This window comes from Leopardus geoffroyi, chromosome B4 (assembly GCF_018350155.1).
Source record: "Leopardus geoffroyi isolate Oge1 chromosome B4, O.geoffroyi_Oge1_pat1.0, whole genome shotgun sequence".
Lineage (NCBI taxonomy): Eukaryota > Metazoa > Chordata > Mammalia > Carnivora > Felidae > Leopardus > Leopardus geoffroyi.
The window spans coordinates 76,064,636-76,084,301 of NC_059341.1; the positions used below are offsets into that span (position 1 = coordinate 76,064,636).

General features: G+C 40.8%; 1 protein-coding gene across 1 annotated transcript; it reads right to left on the minus strand.

Annotated features, from left to right (window-relative positions):
- Window positions 1-10,817: 10,817 nt before the first annotated feature.
- LALBA (lactalbumin alpha) lies at window positions 10,818-15,254 on the minus strand. The gene is made up of 4 exons (XM_045462931.1): window positions 12,953-15,254; window positions 12,213-12,371; window positions 11,667-11,742; window positions 10,818-11,150 (listed from the first exon to the last, which is right to left on the minus strand). The coding sequence occupies exons 1-4, from the start codon at window positions 13,083-13,085 to the stop codon at window positions 11,090-11,092; spliced, it is 429 nt and encodes a 142-aa protein (XP_045318887.1). The 5' UTR covers window positions 13,086-15,254; the 3' UTR covers window positions 10,818-11,089.
- Between the last annotated feature and the right edge of the window lie 4,412 nt (window positions 15,255-19,666).

The following is a 19,666-nucleotide window of genomic DNA, read 5'->3' on the forward strand; positions in this document are numbered from 1 at the left end:
TGCTTCGGATTCTGTGTCTCCCTCTCTCTGCCCCTAACCCACTCACATTCTGTCTCTGTCTCTCTCAAAAATAAATAAACATTAAAAAAAATTTTTTTAATAAATAAAATAAAATAAAATAAAATAATGTGCCGTGACTGAAGATAATTCCCAGAGCCATAAATGTTGGGAACAATGACAGTATTATTAGAGAAGCATACACTTTTGCCAGAAACAATCCTCACAGCATGAGAACATACATTGTATATACAGGGAAAAGAAGAGAAAAAAATCCTCATATCTTTATCATAACTATTAAGAAAAGATGTTTTGAAGCACATGAAGTACTACAGAAATGCATGAAATTATTAGTTTTTTTCTAATCTGCAGCCCTTGATGTGCTACAGAACTTTCTTTTTCTCGGGGCAGCCCTTATAATGTTCTGCATAAGAGAACTCATGTTTGGAGGCATATGAAGGTGGAAATGATTGACTTCTCAGTGATCATATAGTCATATCTAGACGCTGCTGCCACTGATAATCAATTCAGCTCTGAGGACCCACTTTGCAGAGACTCTGGAATGGGATGAAGCATTAGTTCCTCTAACTCCACTGTCCTCTCCCAATCAAGTGAGATGGGAAAACCCCCACAGAGCACATGACAGGGCGGCCAGTCACCACTCAAGAAAATTCTGACAAAAAAAGTGTGAAGGATCCTCAAAAAATTTAGAACTACCATATGATCCAGTAATTCCACTTCTGGGTACTTATCCAAAAGGAAATTATTATATCTAGATGTCAGAGGAAAGTAGCATGGAGGAGAAATTGGGATAGAAAGGGAGTCCATATTGTTGGACACCATTCTGAGACCTCTTCACACAGAGCTCTGGGAGAGGGTGAACTCTGACAGCCCTGCCCTGAGCCTCCCCACCGCAACCTGAGCCTGGACCACTTCAGATCCCTTCTTGGTTCAGGACTTGTTCCAGGCCTAAGGAAGGAGAAGGAGTTGGAGAAACAGAACAGATTCTCAGCTGCCATCCCATCTCTCCTTCAGCTCCCAAGAATGTTCTCAGGAAGAGAACAACAGCACTTTCCTGTCATGCTTCTATCAAATGCCAAGAGGTCAGGACTACATCAGTCAGGACTACTTCCATGCCAGCTCCCTGGCTTCCCTCTGTTCTTCTGAACTTCAAGCTAAGATACTCTCTGAAAATAAATTTGTTGTCAGTTTCCTCTAGCAAAGTCCTCTTCAGATTATGGCCTCATATATGGTACACTCACAGGTGATGTTTCCTGGTCTTCTTTGTGGCATGAAGGCCAGAGCAATGGGACTGGGCACAAGTCCCAGCCTTAGCTGCATTTCTTCTTGGACCACTTGGTGAAGCAGGTCCCTTATGTTACCAGAGCATTTGACTTCCTGAGGGGTAACTAAGGCAGGGTAACAAGTAAGAAGTTTTGATATGTGAGCTCTGTAGGAAGAATGGCCATCTGACCCTGTCCTCCCACACACACCCATACAAAGGAGTCACTCCTAAAACCTGTAGACTTGGGTAAATCGTTTTGTCCCAAAGGGGAATAGCATGCAATACTCCTGGGAGATGCATCACATTGTGTTTAAGTTCACACTAAAGTCACATCATGAGTACCAAGTTATTCCTGAGAGTCTCTTTTCATTAAGTATAGAAGAGGGATGGCCTCTCCACCCCTTTCATGGTCCTATCAGTCTCTAAACAAGCCATTGGGAGACTTCATGTGGGAACTGCTCATCTCTGAGACAAAAGAAGTATGATCTGACTACCAAAAGGCCCTGCAGGTATAGGGGTAGGAGGAGTGTAATCAGCTATATTAGACATCTAAGAAAGGCAGGAAGAAGAAAAACAGGAAGTAGAGGATGACTCAGTTAACTCAGAAATGTCATTTTTTTTTCTTCAAGTTTTTACTTAAATTCCAGTTAGCTGGATGGTGGTGTAGGAGGACGCTGGGCTCACTGCGTCCTGCTGATCACTTAAATTCCACCCACACCTGCCTAAATCACCCAGAAAACCTCCAGAAGACTAGCAGAATGGATTCTCTGGAGCCAAGTGTAGGCAAGAGGCCCACAGAAGAGGGTAGGAAGGGTGGAGAGGCGGTGCACACTACACGGACTGGCGGGAGGGAGCCGGGGTGGAGGGACAGCCCACTGGCAAAGCAAAGCAGAGCCCCCGAGTCTGGCTTGCAAAAGCGGAGGGGCCTGACAGAGTGTATTCTGACAGCAAGCGGGACTTAACATCTGGAAGGTTATAAGTTAACAGCTCTGACTCTCAACAATAGCCAAATTATGGAAAGAGCCTAAATGTCCATCAACTGATGAATGGATAAAGAAATTGTGGTTTAGGGGCGCCTGGGTGGCGCAGTCGGTTAAGCGTCCGACTTCAGCCAGGTCACGATCTCGCGGTCCGGGAGTTCGAGCCCCGCGTCGGGCTCTGGGCTGATGGCTCAGAGCCTGGAGCCTGTTTCCGATTCTGTGTCTCCCTCTCTCTCTGCCCCTCCCCCGTTCATGCTCTGTCTCTCTCTGTCCCAAAAATAAATAAACGTTGAAAAAAAAAAATATTAAAAAAAAAAAAAAAAAAAAAAGAAATTGTGGTTTATATACACAATGGAGTACTATGTGGCAATGAGAAAGAATGAAATATGGCCCTTTGTAGCAACGTGGATGGAACTGGAGAGTGTGATGCTAAGTGAAATAAGCCATACAGAGAAAGACAGATACCATATGTTTTCACTCTTATGTGGATCCTGAGAAACTTAACAGAAACCCATGGGGGAGGGGAAGAAAAAAAAAAGAGGTTAGAGTGGGAGAGAACAAAAGCATAAGAGACTCTTTAAAAACTGAGAACAAACTGAGGGTTGATGGAGGGAGGGAGGGAAGGGTGGGTGATGGGTATATAGGAGGGAATCTTTTGGGATGAACACTGGTAGTTGTATGGAAACCAATTTGACAATAAATTTCATATATTAAAAAATAATTTAAAAAATTACAAAAAAAAAAAGTTAACAGCTCTGCTCAGAGAACGGGAGGGCTAGAGGACAACAGGACGGAGAGTTGTTGAGCCCCGGATGACAGACCTCAGCTTGGGGGGGAACAAAGGTGCTCGCCAGCGCCATCTCCCTCGCTGATCCCCCAGCCAAAATCCCAAAGGGAACCAGTTCCCATCATGGAACTTGCTAGCATGGCGCAAACACCCAATGCTGTGCTTCTGCGGATCCATCCCTCCAGTGGGTCTGACTCCCTTCCGGTGCCGCAGGGCCCCTCCCGAAGCAGATCATTGAAGGAAAGGTGAGCTGAGCCTGCCCCTCCAGCCCCTGTGCACCTTGCCAATCCACCCCAGCTAATACGCCAGATCCCCAGCACCACAAGCCTGGCAGTGTGCAAGTAGCCCAGATGGGCCACACCACCCCACAGTGAATCCCACCCCTAGGAAAGGGGAAGAGAAGGTACACGCCAGTCTGACTGTGGCCCCAGCGGTGGGCTGGGGGCAGACATCAGGTCTGACTGTGGTCCCGCCCAGCAACACAAGTTATTCAAGACAGCACAGGGGAAGTGCCCTGCAGTTCCGCACCACTCCAGGGATATCCAAAATGATGAAACGGAAGAATTCCCCTCAAAAGAAACTCCAGGAAGTAGTGACAGCTAATGAACTGATCAAAAAATGATTTAAACAATATAACAGAAAGTGAATTTAAAATAATAGTCATAAAATTAATCGCTGGGCTTGAAAACAGTATAGAGGACAGCAGAGAACCCATTGCTACAGAGATCAAGGGACTAAGAAACAGCCAGGAGGAGCTAAAAATGCTATAAATGAACTGCAAAATAAAATGGAGACGACCACAGCTCAGGTTGAAGAGGCAGAGGAGAGAATAGGTGAACTAGAAGATAAAATTATGGAAAAAGAGGAAGCTGAGAAAAAGATTAAAAAAATCCAGGAGTATGAGGGGAAAATTAGAGAACTAAGTGATGCACTAAAGAGAAATAATCTATGCATAATTGGTATTCCAGAGGAGGAAGAGAGAGGGAAAGGTGCTGAAGGTGTACTTGAAGAAATCATAGCTGAGAACTTCCCTGATCTGGGGAAGGAAAAGGCATTGAAATCCAAGAGGCACAGAGAACTCCCTTCAGACATAACTTGAATCGATCTTCTGCACGACATATCATAGTGAAACTGGCAAAATACAAGGATAAAGAGAAAGTTCTGAAAGCAGCTAGGGATAAACATGCTATAAAATATAAAGGGAGACTGATAAGACTCATGACAGATCTCTCTACTGAAACTTGGCAGGCCATAAAGGAATAGCAGGAAATCTTCAATGTGATGAACAGAAAAAAATATGCTGCCGAGAATCCTCTATCCAGCAAATCTGTCATTTAGAATAGGAGCGATAAAGGTCTTCCCAAACAAACAAAAACTGAAGGAATTCATCACCACTAAACCAGCCCTACAAGAGATCCTAAGGGGGATCCTGTGAGACAAAGTACCAGAGACATCGCTACAAGCATGAAACCTACAGATATCACAATGACTCTAAACCCATATCTTTCTATAATAACACTGAATGTAAATGGACTAAATGCGCCAACCAAAAGACATAGGGTATCAGAACGGATAAAAAAACAAGACCCATCTATTTGTTGTCTACAAGGGACTCATTTTAGACCTGAGGACACCTTCAGATTGAAAGTGAGGGGATGGAGAACTATTTATCATGCTACTGGAAGTCAAAAGAAAGCTGGAGTAGCCATACTTATATCAGACAAACTAGACTTTAAATTAAAGGCTATAACAAGAAATGAAGAAGGGCATTATATAATAATTACAGGATCTATCTATCAGGAAGAGCTAACAATTATAAATGTTTAGGCGCCAAATATGGGAGCCCCCAAATATATAAAACAATTACTCACAAACATAAGCAACCTTATTGATAAGAATGTGGTAATTGCAGGGGACTTTAATACTCCACTTACAACAATGGATAGATCATCTAGACACATGGTCAATAAAGAAACAAGGGCCCTGAATGATACATTGGATCAGATGGACTTCACAGATATATTTAGAACTCTGCATCCCAAAGCAACAGAATATACCTTCTTCTCCATTGCACATGGAACATTCTCCAAGATAGATCACATACTGGGTCACAAAACAGCCCTTCATAAGTATACAAGAATTGAGATCATACCATGCATACTTTCAGACCACAATGCTATGAAACTTGAAATCAACCACAGGAAAAAGTCTGGAAAACCTCCAAAAGCATGGAGGTTAAAGAACACTCTACTAAAGAATGAATGGGTCAACCAGGCAATTAGAAAAGAAATTTAAAAATATATGGAAACAAACGAAAATGCAAATACAACAATCCAAACGCTTTGGGATGCAGCAAAGGCAGTGCTGAGAGGAAAATACATTGCAATCCAGGCCTATCTCAAGAAACAAGAAAAATCCCAAATACAAAATCTAACAGCACACCTAAAGGAAATAGGAGCAGAACAGCAAAGACACCCTAAACCCAGCAGAAGAAGACACCCTAAACCCAGCAGAAGAAGAGAAATAATAAAGATCAGAGCAGAAATAAACAATATAGAATCTAAAAAAACTGTAGAGCAGATCAATGAAACCAAGAGTTGGTTTTTTGAAAAAATAAACAAAATTGATAAACCTCTAGCCAGGCTTCTCAAAAAGAAAAGGGAGATGACCCAAATAGACCAAATAGATCATGAATGAAAATGGACTTATTACAACCAATACCTCAGAAATACAAGCAATTATCAGGGAATACTATGAAAAATTATATGCCAACAAACTGGACAACCTGGAAGAAATGGACAAATTCCTAAACACCCACACACTTCTAAAACTCAAACAGGAGGAAATAGAAAGCTTGAACACACCCATAACCAGCGAAGAAATTGAATCAGGTATCAAAAAATCTCCCAACAAATAAAAGTCCAGGACCAGATGACATCCCAGGGGAGTTCTACCAGACATTTAAAGCAGAGATAATACCTATCCTTCTCAAGCTATTCCAAAAAATAGAAAGGGAAGGAAAACTTCCAGACTCATTCTATGAACCCAGTATTACTTTGATTCCTAAACCAGACAGAGACCCAGTAAAAAAAGAGAACTACAGGCCAATATCCCTGATGAATATGGATGCAAATATTCTCAATAAGATACTAGCAAATTAAATTCAACAGCATACAAAAAGAATTATTCACCATGATCAAGTGGGATTCATTCCTGGGATGCAGTGCTGATTCAACATTTGCAAATCAATCAACGTGATACATCACATTAATAAAAGAAAAGAACCATATGATCCTGTCAATCGATGCAGAAAAAGCATTTGGCAAAATTCAGCATCCTTTCTTTTTTTTTTTTTTTTTAATTTTTTTTTCAACGTTTATTTATTTTTGGGACAGAGAGAGACAGAGCATGAACGGGGGAGGGGCAGAGAGAGAGGGAGACACAGAATCGGAAACAGGCTCCAGGCTCCGAGCCATCAGCCCAGAGCCTGACGCGGGGCTCGAACTCACGGACCGCGAGATCGTGACCTGGCTGAAGTCGGACGCTTAACCGACTGTGCCACCCAGGCGCCCCACATCCTTTCTTAATAAAAACGCTTGAGAAAGTCGGGATAGAAGGAACACACTCAAACATCATAAAAGCCATTTATGAAAAGCCCACAGCTAACATCATCCTCAATGGAGAAAAACTGAGAGCTTTTTCCCCTAAGATCAGGAACACAACAGGGATGTCCGCTCTCACCGCTGTTGTTTAACATAGTGTTGGAAGTTCTAGCATCAGCAATCAGACAACAAAAGGAAATCAAAGGCATCAAAATTGGCAAAGATGAAGTAAAGCTTTCACTTTTTGCAGATGACATGATATTATACATGGAAAACCCAATAGACTCCACCAAAAGTCTGCTAGAACTGACACATGAATTCAGCAAAGTTGCAGGATACAAAATCAATGTACAGAAATCAGTTGCATTCTTATACACTAATAATGAAGCAACAGAAAGACAAATAAAGAAACTGATCCCATTCACAATTGCACCAAGAAGCATAAAATACCTAGGAATAAATCTAACCAAAGATGTAAAAGATCTGTATGCTGAAAACTATAGAAAGCTTATGAAGGAAACTGAAGAAGATATAAAGAAATGGAAAAACATTCTGTGCTCATGGGTTGGAAGAATAAATACTGTTAAAATGTCAATGCTACCCAAAGCTATCTACACATTCAATGCAATCCCAATCAAAATTGCACCAGCATTCTTCTCAAAGCTAGAACAAGCAATCCTAAAATTCATATGGAACCACAAAAGGCCCTGAATAGCCAAAGTAATTTTGAAAAAGAAGACCAAAGCAGGAGGTATCACAATCCCAGACTTTAGCCTCTACTACAAAGCTGTCATCATCAAGACAGCATGGTATTGGCACAAAAACAGACACATAGATCAATGAAATAGAATAGAAACCCCAGAACTAGACCCACAAACGTATGGCCAACTAATCTTTGACAAGGCAGGAAAGAATATCCAATGGAAAAAAGACAGTCTCTTTAACAAATGGTGCTGGGAGAACTGGACAGCAACATGCAGAAGGTTAAAACTAGACCACTTTCTTACAACACTCACAAAAATAAACTCAAAATGGATAAAGGACCTGAATGTGAGACAGGAAACCATCAAAACCCTAGAGGAGAAAGCAGGAAAAGACCTCTCTGACCTCAGCCATAGCAATTTCTTACTTGACACATCCCCAAAGGCAAGGGAATTAAAAGCAAAAATGAACTATTGGGACCTCATGAAGATAAAAAGCACAGCAAAGGAAACAACCAACAAAACTAAAAGGCAACCAACGGAATGGGAAAAGATATTTGCAAATGACATATCGGACAAAGGGCTAGTATCCAAAATCTATAAAGAGCTCACCAAACTCCACACCCGAAAAACAATCCAGTGAAGAAATGGGCAGAAAACATGAATAGACACTTCTCTAAAGAAGACATCCGGATGGCCAACAGGCACATGAAAAGATGCTCAACGTCGCTCCTCTTCAGGGAAATACAAATCAAAACCACACTCAGATATCACCTCAGATATCACCAGTCAGAGTGGCCAAAATGAACAAATCAGGAGAGTATAGATGCTGGAGAGGATGTGGAGAAACGGGAACCCTCTTGCACTGTTGGTGGGAATGCAAACTGGTGCAGCCACTCTGGAAAACAGTGTGGAGCTTCCTCAAAAAATTAAAAATAGACCTACCCTATGACCCAGCAGTAGCACTGCTAGGAATTTACCCAAGGGATACAGGAGTACTGATGCATAGGGGCACTTGTACCCCAATGTTTATAGCAGCACTCTCAACAATAGCCAAATTATGGAAAGAGCCAAAATGTCCATCAACTGATGAATGGATAAAGAAATTGTGGTTTATATACACAATGGAGTACTATGTGGCAATGAGAAAGAATGAAATATGGGGGGCGCCTGGGTGGCTCAGTCGGTTAAGCGTCCGACTTCAGCTCAGGTCACGATCTCATGGTCCGTGAGTTCGAGCCCCACGTCGGGCTCTGGGCTGATGACGGCCCAGAGCCTGGAGCCTGCTTCCGATTCTGTGTCTCCCTCTCTCTCTGACCCTCCCCCGTTCATGCTCTGCCTCTCTCTATCTCAAAAATAAATAAACGTTTAAAAAAAAAAATGAAATATGGCCCTTTGTAGCAACGGATGGAACTGGAGAGTGTTATGCTAAGTGAAATTAGCCATACAGAGAAAGGCAGATACCATATGTTTTGACTCTTATGTGGATCCGGAGAAACTTAACAGAAACCTATGGGGGAGGGGAAGAAAAAAAAACAAAAGAGGTTAGAGTGGGAGAGAGCCAAAGCATAAGAGACTCTTAAAAACTGAGAACAATCTGAGGGTTGATGGGGTGGTGGGAGGGAGAGGAGGCTGGGTGATGGGTATTGAAAAGGGCATCTTTTGGGATGAGCACTGGGTGTTGTATGGAAGCCAATTTGACAATAAATTTCATATATTAAAAAAAAATTCCAGTTAGCTAACATACAGTGTAATATTAATTCCAGGTATAGAATTTAGTGATTCATCGTTTACATAGAACACCAGTGCTCATCAGAACAAGTACCCTCCTAAATACCCATCACCCATTTAACCCATCCCCCCACCCACATCCCCTCCAGCAACCCTCAGTTTGTTCACTATATTTAAGAGTCTGTTTCCTGGTTTGCCTCTCCCTTTCCCGCCACCCCCCCCCGTGTTCATCTTTTTTGTTTCTTAAATTCCACATTAATGAAATCATATGGTGTTTGTCTTTCTCTGACTGACCTATTTCACTAAGCATAATACACTCTAGCTCCATCCAAGTCATTGCAAATGGCAATATTTCATTCTTTTTGATGGCTGAGTAATATTCCATGGTACATGTATATACATTTGGGCTCTTTCCATAATTTGGCTACTATAAACATCAGGGTGCATGTACCCTTTGAATTAGTATTTTTGTATCCTTTGGTAAATACCTAGTAGTGCAATTTCTGGGTTGTAGAGTTCTACTTTAAATTTTTTAGAAACCTCAATGCTGTTTTCCAGAGTGGCTGCACCAGTTTGCATTATCACCAATGGTGCAAAAGGGTTGCCCTTTTTCTGCATCCTCACCAGCACCTGTTGTTTCCAGTGTTATTAATTTTGGCCATTCTTACAGGTGTGATGTGATATTTCATTGTAGTTTTGATTCATATTTCCCTGATGATAAGTAATGTTGAGCATCTTTTAATGCTTCTGGTAGCCATCTGTTCATAAATGTGGTACTTAAATTGGAGTTTTGGCATGCTGGATTGTCAAAGCAGGAAGAGATATAAAAAAAAAAAAAAAACAAACAAACAAACAAACAAAAAAACACCTGAACCAAAACCCTCCTTTTAAGATGAGGAAGCTGAAGCACAGAGGACAGAGATGACATGCCCAGGTTTGCACCATCAATGAGTAGCAGAAACAGACATTAGGACTCAAATCTTCCTCAACCCATTGGTCACCCTTTTCAGATTCTTGGCACCCCTATCTTTGCTGTCCTTCTCCCACCCCGCATCTCCACCAGTCAAAAATCCAACCCATACTTCAAAACCAGCTTAAATGCCACTCCTTTAATAAATCCTTTCTTGATCTTTTTCCACAGCACCCCCCCAATGTAAAGTATCTTTTTTTATGAATGTTCAGAGCACATTTCTAGACTCTCTCATGATGCTATGACATTATCCCTTGTATTATAATAATTTTTTTTAATTTTCTTTACTTTTATTTATTTTTTGAAGGAGACAGAGCACAAGTTGGGGAGGGGAAGAGAGAGAAGGAGACACAGAATCCAAAGCAGGCTCCAGGCTCCGAGCTGTCAGCACAGAGCCGGACGCAGGGCTCGAACTCACCAGCTGTGAGATCATGACCTGACTTGAAGTCGGACGCTTAACTGACTGAGCCACCCAGGCGCTCTGCATTATAATTATTTATTAATTGTTTATCTTATCTTTCCTACTAGTCCTTGAGGGAAGGGACCCTTTTGCCAATTTTTTACTCCTTCTATAGTTCCTTGAATATGCTAGTGATCAATGAGTTTCTTGAATTGAGTTGCAACAGAAAGTAACCTCCATCTTTCTAAGTTCAGTCTATTTCCTCTTCAGTAGAGATGGAAGGTGGCTATGACTTATAGCTTCAGTGTCCACCCACTCACACTACTTCCTCCTCCTCCCTCCAGGAAGAAAATACAGCCAGCCATTCAAAATCAGGCCCTTTATTCAAGACAGAGGTGGAACCCATTGTTGTAGTTAAAGTGCCATCAGGGGGCACTAAGCAAGGGTCAAAAGTCCAGTGTACCAGTCACACATCCCTGGAGAATCATTCTCAAGTGTCCAAAGGTGTCACTACAGAGTTCAGGGCTCAAAGACAAATCAGCTTCAAGGGGGTAGAAAGAAGCAAACTGAGGTAGCCTTAGGGGAGAGGCATTCCAGGAATGTACAGAGGGCAGAAACAGCAAAGACCGCAGGCACTCACAACATCTCACAGTGCCACTGTTCCAGTTTCTCAGAGCAGAGTGGTTTATGGGCCAACCTGATAATGGAAAAAGAGACAGGACAAGTTGGATGACTGGATCTTAGCCCAAACTTCCATCTAGCTTTATTCCCAAAAGGGTCAAGGTGGAAGAGTGTGGATGAAAATTACAGAAGGACATTCCTAGCCAGATGGCAAGGGACACTGAGCCACCTAATGGGGTAGGGTTCACTTTTAAAACTCCAAAAAATTGTAGGACTGGAAAAGACATGCAGTGGTATCAAGGGCTTGCTTCAGGGTCTAGGACTAAAACGAGCTGAATTAGATGTCCACGTCCAGGTGAAGGGAGCCATAGGTCTCAGCCTTCTCTTTCTTATGCTTATTAGGAATATTGTTAAACAGGAGTGGTGTGAGGGAAGCTTAGAAAATCAGAAAACTGAATCTTCTCAATGACTTTTGTTTTGAAAACTACATTCTAAATTAAATGGTCAGGAGATAGAGAGGACAGTAGTGCTGGACTAAAGGAGTGAGAAAAAGGAGGAGAAGGGAAAAGTAAAAAATAAAATGGAGATTCACCAGTAGTCAATTCCTTCCTTATCCAGGATCTTCTTGGCACAAATCATGTCATCAGTAAGGTCATCATCCAGGAACTCTGGCAGGAGTTGCAAGGAGAGGAATGAGAGAGCTAAGTATTACCCAGAAAGATAATGTGTTTCCCTCTTCCCTGGATCTATTAGGTCTAGTTCTTCTCTGAACTGGAGGCTTATGCCTGTTGCCTTTCTATATGATAAAGTCAATACAATAATGTTCCCCATCCAAGATAAGGATTCCCTTCACTTTTCTTGAATGTCTCCGGAGGAACTGTCAACTTCATCAACTGACTTACTCTGAAAATGCAGGGTATTAGACTACAAGAATCCCAGACAGCTCAGATCATCTACCTGTGAACTTCTGGGAACTGCCTGGGGATTTAGTGAACATGAAAATTCTGTCAATTCAAGCCCCACAGTTGAAGTGGAGTACAAGGCAGTGAAGCCAGAAGTATGCTTGACACCAAAAATAAGATTATCCCAGAGGTAGCCTCCAGGAAAACAGAGGAACAGGATAAAAGAGGCTACTCACTGTCACAGGAGATGTCACAGATGTTCCTTGACTGAAGGATCTGGTTGTCCCTGCACCAAAATTTATTGTTGATCTGGAAGAGTCCATATTCTGTGCTGCCATTGTTATTGACTATGGTTTGTGTATCATAACCACTAGTATGAAATATGGTACAGATCCCTGAGGGAAAGATGAGAAAGAGATATCACAGAGGTGACTATAAATTATGCATTTATAGCATAAATGAGGACCTGTATTACCAGACATAGAAAGGCTCTCTAGCCAATCTCCAAATATTGCAAAGCACAAAATATATTGATGAAATGAAAAGAGTTCCAAAAAGGACAGACAATAAGAGAAAGGGAAAATAAGGGCGTCTGGGTGGCTCAGTCGGTTAAGTGTCCGACTTCAGCTCAGGTCATGATCTCACAGTTCGTGGGCTCGAGCCCCACATCAAGCTCTGTGTTGACAGCTCAGAGCCTGGAGCCTGCTTCAGATTCTGTGTCTCACTCTCTCTCTCTGCCCCTTCCATAGTCTGTGTCTCTCTGTCTCTCAAAAATGAATAAATGTTAAAAAAAAAATTTTTTTTTAAAGAGAGAAAGGAAAAATACATGAATAAATGTAATGAAAAGAGTAAACAGATAAGCAGATAAGATAAAAGGATTATTATATAATTGAATAAAAGTGGAGAGGGAAAGGTGGATGAAAGAGAGACACATATGAATTGAAGAATGGATGAAGCAAGGCAGCAGGGAACTTACATTCAGACAAAGCAATGCCTCCATAGCCATCCATGTCTTTCAGCACCTGGGACAGCTCACATTTTGTAAATTGCTTCCCCTGGATGGCAGGGAACATGATGCCAATCAGGAGCAGAGAGACAAAGGACATCATTTTGGCTGCCCCCAAGAACCTGAAATAGGGACACCAGACAGCTTCACCTCCTTTTATTTGTGGAGAAAGCCTCAGGGGCCCTGGAACCAAGCCCTACATCCAGGAAGAGGATGAAGAGAGACTGGTCATGCCAACACAGAAACACTGAACCTGCCAGCTTCCTTCCGTACTTTTACCCCATTTTTCCTTCTCCTCCCCTAATCTCTAGTCCATACCAGTTATTGTTTTCTGCCCAGAGAGAGTTCCAAGCATGATTCTGTTCCCATTTGGCTTTGTTACGTACCTTTGTTTCTTGTAGATTTGGTTCTAGGAAGCAGGATGTCCCTAGCCTACTTCGGGAACAAAGGAGGCCTCAGGGGTAATATGAGTGAGGCAATCAGAAAATAAACTAAGGGTCTTGGCAAAACCCCCTCCCCACTAGAGACATACAGAATATGGAAAAGGAGTGTGTGTCATTACATGCCGTAAGCCCACGATCAGAGTTGGCACTTGTCCAGTCAACTCAGGCATGGAAAAAAGGAAGAGTCCCTTAACATGGTGGTTCATGACTGGGGGCTCAGGAGTAGGGATGGACGATAGCAACATAGACTACAAGAATCTGATATAACTTGGATCCAGAGATTTCTTACTTCAGGAAAACAGAGTATGACAGTATCTAGCTCTCCTATGAGCTATTATCCAGGCTCTCCACCACCAACCACCACTACCACTAAACAGCCAGATACTACATTGGTGTTAATTAAGACATTATGTAAATCCAAAACTAATAACTTGTAGCAGATTTGTTCATGGGTATAGAAACTTGTAGACAGCCTCAGAGTTGGCCACAGACGGTTAAAGAGAGAGTAACCCAAGTCAGTGTAAAGAGGACTTTGAGAACTTTAAGATTAGACTAAGATATATCTACAGTATACAAAACAAGATTCTGGATCTGAGCTTTTTAAGGTCAGTGCCCCTGAACAAGTAAAGTTGAGGGTACCAGTTCTGAATAATTCCTCCAACTTGCTGGCATCAAGCTTCAAATCATGTGCCAATAGCTATTAGCCTCCTTCGTGCCAGGGCTCATCCTCTTTATTCCAATCTCTCAACTTGATTTCTTATATTGAAGTGGGTATCTGTCCCAACCAACAGTTTTCTCTATATCATGGATAACCAGTATATGAAGCTGCATGAGTGAAATGAGTGTAGAGGATCTTGGTGCCAAGAGAGATGAGCAGAAAGTCCTGATGGCAAAGAAATACATGTTCAGAAACACAATGAAAGGGCTGCTACAACATTTCTCCTCCATTCTACCCAGAGGCATTGGAGGGGTACATGAAGGACAGGAATAGGAATAGGAATTCTGTCACACTAAGCAAGTATGGTTGAGAATATGGCTGGGAGTAGAGGATGACCTTGAACCATCTGACAGATAAGGAAAACTAGGCCTGTTTGCCTATAATTTGGTTGGTTGTATCTCTGCCCTTCCCTGAAGCAATAAAAAGCAGCATCCAGGTCTGCACAGCTAAGCGCAAAAAATAAATGTGCCTCGGGCAAGAGGAACCATTATTTCCCTAGAAATGTCTGTAAAATGGCATATCTGAGGATCATCTGGAAAAGAATATGGAAGATGTGCAATGGGAACAATTACAAACATTCAGAGAAAGAGGCAGATTCTTGGAGATAGACCAAACAACAATGACCACAGCACTGAAAGAGGAAGAAAGACATCAGCACAGCTACCTTTCCAGACAGGTAGCCTGCTCTCTGTGCAGGCTGAGATCTGAATCAAGGCACTGAAGAGACATTTACAACACATGGATTTTTTAGAAATATGCTAGGAAGCTATATTCATTCTCTCGGATGCTGTCATAAAAATCAGGTTTCTCAAACCAGTCCTATTTGAAGGACTTTTAGAAATTAAGGAATCAGAAGGACCTGCTTCAAAACACATTTGGCAGTTGCCATCCAAAACTATAGTTTGTAGATAAGTGGTAATTTATAGAGAGAGCCAAGGACTACCATTTGGAGGAACATCCTAGATCTATAAGAACATTGATCATTACTTCTGGTTAGTATATTCACCTTGTTCTACTTCCTCCCATAATCCACATAAATTACTACTAAGTGGACAATGAAGCAAAATTTTGGACTTGACACATAAATTTCAGACAAATTCTTCATTGAATTATAGAGTTATTTAAAGCAAATAAAATTTGGGGGCACCTGGGTGGCTCAGTCAGTTAAGCATCTGACTTCAGCTCAGGTCATGATCTTGTGGTTCACAAGTTTGAGCCCTGCATGGAGCTCTGTGCTGACAGCTCAGAGCCTGGAGAGTCCTTCAGATTCTCTGTCTCCCTCTCTCTCTGCCCTCCCCCACTCGTGCTCTGTCTCTCAAAAATAAACAAACATTTTTAAAAAGCAGATAAGGGGCGCCTGGGTGGCGCAGTCGGTTAAGCATCCGACTTCAGCCAGGTCACGATCTCGCGGTCCATGAGTTCAAGCCCCGCATCAGGCTCTGGGCTGATGGCTCAGAACCTGGAGCCTGTTTCCGGTTCTGTGTCTCCCTCTCTCTCTGCCCCTCCCCTGTTCATGCTCTGTCTCTCTCTGTCCCAAAAATAAATAAACGTTGAAAAAAAAATAAAAATAAAAAAAAAAATAAAAAGCAGATAAAATTTGGAGAGTGATTTTGATTGGTGCTTTTCTTTTGGGGGTTGCTTGTGCAAAAGTCCTTACAAAGTCACTTAGCACTAGGGATTCACATCCTGTACCTGCACCAAAAGCGTGCTTGCAATTTACATTGGATTATTTTGAATTGTTGTATTTGTATTACTATCTCTATAACTGTTCTTGTGCATAAAAAAGCCAATGGTTCACTTTTGTGAACTGAGAATAGTATCAACAAAAAATGTAAATATACAAATGTAAATCATAACTCACAACTTATTTTAAAATATACTAACTAGGGGCGCCTGGGTGGCTCAGTCGGTTGAGCGTCCGACTTCAGCTCAGGTCATGATCTCACGGTCCGTGGGTTCGAGCCCCGCGTCGGGCTCTGTGCTGACAGCTCAGAGCCTGGAGCCTGCTTCTGATTCTGTGTCTCCCTCTCTCTCTGACCCTCCCCCATTCATGCTCTGTCTCTCTCTGTCTCAAAAATAAATAAACATTAAAAAAATTTCTTTTTAAATATACTAACTAAAATGGATTTTACCTTTTTGATCAAATATTAGCAGCGTCCGACTTCAGCCAGGTCACGATCTCGCGGTCCGTGAGTTCGAGCCCCGCGTCGGGCTCTGGGCTGATGGCTCAGAGCCTGGAGCCTGTTTCTGATTCTGTGTCTCCCTCTCTCTCTGCCCCTCCCCCGTTCATGCTCTGTCTCTCTCTGTCCCAAAAATAAATAAACGTTGAAAAAAAATTTTTTTTAAATAAAAAAAATATTAGCTAAAACAAATTCATATGCAATTACTAATACGTAATAGAATTTTTATGCAAATCTTACCCAATTTTTCATTTTAAATGTCTATTTTTAAAAAAACATAAGAGCACCTAGCTGACTCAGTCAGAAGAACATGTGACTCTTGATCTCGGGGTCATGAGTTCGAGCCCCACACTGGGTGTAGAGATTACTTAAATAAATAAAAACTTTAAAAAATAAAAATAAAAAAATAAATGAACACACATTTATATAATTTTACATCACACTTCTGATAAAATCTTACATCCTGTTTTTTGTTTAGGTGGTACTTTTTTCCTTTCTTTTTTGATTGGTTTCTCTCTCCTCCTCATTTCTTTCCTGCCATACACTGTCCCATTAACTCATATGAACAGTTTACCATATATCCACCCAAATTTTTATAAGTTATCATATTTATATACATACATATTGTTTTGCTATTCATTAGAAAATTTTTAATCCATCTGAAATTCTATCTGGGTTCCCTCTTCTGTTCAACTTGTCATCTTTGTCTATTTTAACACAAATACCTAGTAGACTTAATTGATTTTATATGTTTTGATATCTGATATGACAAGTCTTCTTTGTTATTTTTTGTTAAGAAAATTAATCAAACTTTTTATTTTCAAAAAATGTTTTAAACTTACATAAAAGTTATAAAAATATTCTAATAACTCACATATAGCCTTCGTGGAGATTCACCCACTGTCAACACTTGGCCACATTTGCATGTTCTCTCTCATTTTCTTTTTTTTCTCTGGCTTTACTAAGATATAATTAACATTTAAGCTTAAGGTGCACAACGTGGTGATTTGATCCGCATATATACTGTGAAGTGATTGTTGCAATAAGGTTAGTTAATATCTCCATCCCCTCACATGATGACCATTTGTGTGTATGCATGCGTGTAGTGAGAACATTTAAGATTTACTTTCATAGCAAGCAGGCAAAAATCTCTTTGACATTGGCCACAGCAACTTCTTACTCAACACGTCTCTGGAGGCAAGCAAAACAAAAGCAAAAATGAACTATTGGGACCTCATCAAAATAAAAAGCTTCTGCACAGCAAAGAAAACAATCAACAAAACTAAAAGGCAACCAATGGAATGGGAGAAGGTATCTGCAAACGATATATCAGACAAAGGGTTAGTATCCAAGATCTATAGAAAACTTATCAAACTCAACACCCAAAAAACAAATAATCCAGTGAAGAAATAGGCAGAAGACAAGCATGACACTTTTCCAGAGAAAACATCCAGATGGTTAACAGACACATGAAAAGATGCTCAACATCACTCTTCATCGGGGAAATACAAATCAAAACCACAATGAGATATCGCCTCACACCTGTCAGAATGGCTAACATTAACAACTCAGGCAACAACAGATGTTGACGAGGATGTGGAGAAAGAGGATCTCTTTTGCATTGTTGGTGGGAATGCAAACTGGTGCGGCCACTCTGGAAAACAGTATAGCGGTTCCTCAAAAAATTAAAAATAGAACTACCCTATGACCCAGCAATTGCACTACTAGGTATTTATCCAAGGGATACAGGCATGCTGTTTTGAAGCCGCACATGCACCCCAATGTTTATAGCAGCACTATCAACAATAGCCAAAGTATGGAAAGAGCCCAAATGTCCATCAACGGATGAATGGATAAAGAAGATGTGGTATATATATGCAATGGAGTATTATTCAGCAATATAAAAGAATGAAATCTTGCCATTTGCAACTATGTGGGTGGAACTAGAGGGTATTGTGCTAAGCGAAATTAGTCAGAGAAAGACAAATATCATATGACTTCACTCATATGAGGGCTTTAAGATACAAAACAGGTGAACATAAGGAAAGGGAAGCAAAAATAATGTAAAAACAGGGAGGGGACAAAACATAAGAGACTCTTAAATGTAGAGAACAAACAGAGGGTTGTTGGAGGAGTTGTGGGATGGGGGATGAGCTAAATGGGTAAAGGGCTGAAGGAATCTACTCCTGAAATCATTGTTGCACCATGTGCTAATTAGCTTGGATGTAGATTATAAAAATAAATACATACATACATACATACATACATAAATAAAAGATAAATAAACATTAAAAAAATATTGACTTTCATAGCAACCTTCAAGTATATAATACAGTATTGTTAACTACAGTCACCATGCTGTACCTTAGATTTCCCAGAACTTATTCATCTTATAATTGGAAGCCTGTACCCTTTGATCAACATCTCCCCATTTCCCCAACCCCCCAGCCCCTGGCAACCACCATTCTACTCTTTGTTTCTATGAGTTTGATGTTTTGAGGTTCCACATAAGAGTGAGATTTTATAGTATTTGTCTTTCTTTGACTTATTTCATTTAGTATAATGCCCCTCAAGATCCATCCATGTTGTTGCAAATGGCAGGATTTCTTTCTGTTTTAAGGCTGCATAATATTCCATTGTGTGCATGTCTGTGTGTGTGTGTGTGTGTGTGTGTGTGTGTGTGTGTGTGTGTAATATTCTCTAGTCCTTTTTAGATAATCCATTGTTAGTGTATTATATACCTAATAATTTTTAGAAAGTAACTTTTTATGATGTTAAATCTTTAATCTCAAAACATATGTATTTTTCTTTCATTCAGATTTTATTTTACTTACTTCAGTAAGATTTTATAGTGTTCTTTATACATATTCAGTGCCTTTTTAATTAAACTTATTCCTAAATATGTGACACTTTTTGTTGTTAATGTGAATGAGATATTTCCCCCTTTCCATTTCTGGGTATTTATAAATAGTACAAAGAACAAGTACTTTTTTGTAAATATATCTTCTACAAAGCCATCTCACCAAAATACATTATAAATTCTAGTATTTTTTGACTAATTTTGGGGGGTTCTAAGTATATAATCATACCTCCAAAAGCGATAAGCTCTCTTTTCGTTCTTTGGCTTTTAGCAAAAGGAAACTATGAGGAAGCTCTCTGCCTCTGTCATGGCTCATGGCAGAAAATAATTAACAATTACAACAATACTAATGTTCTCCCCTGGGAATATAAAGCCATTGGCGTGTTCCCACTCAGGTCTGAGGTTCAGGTTTACATATCCACAACCAGGCAAGGATGGACCATAATGGATAATATGGTACATAGACATGATTCCTTCCACCCT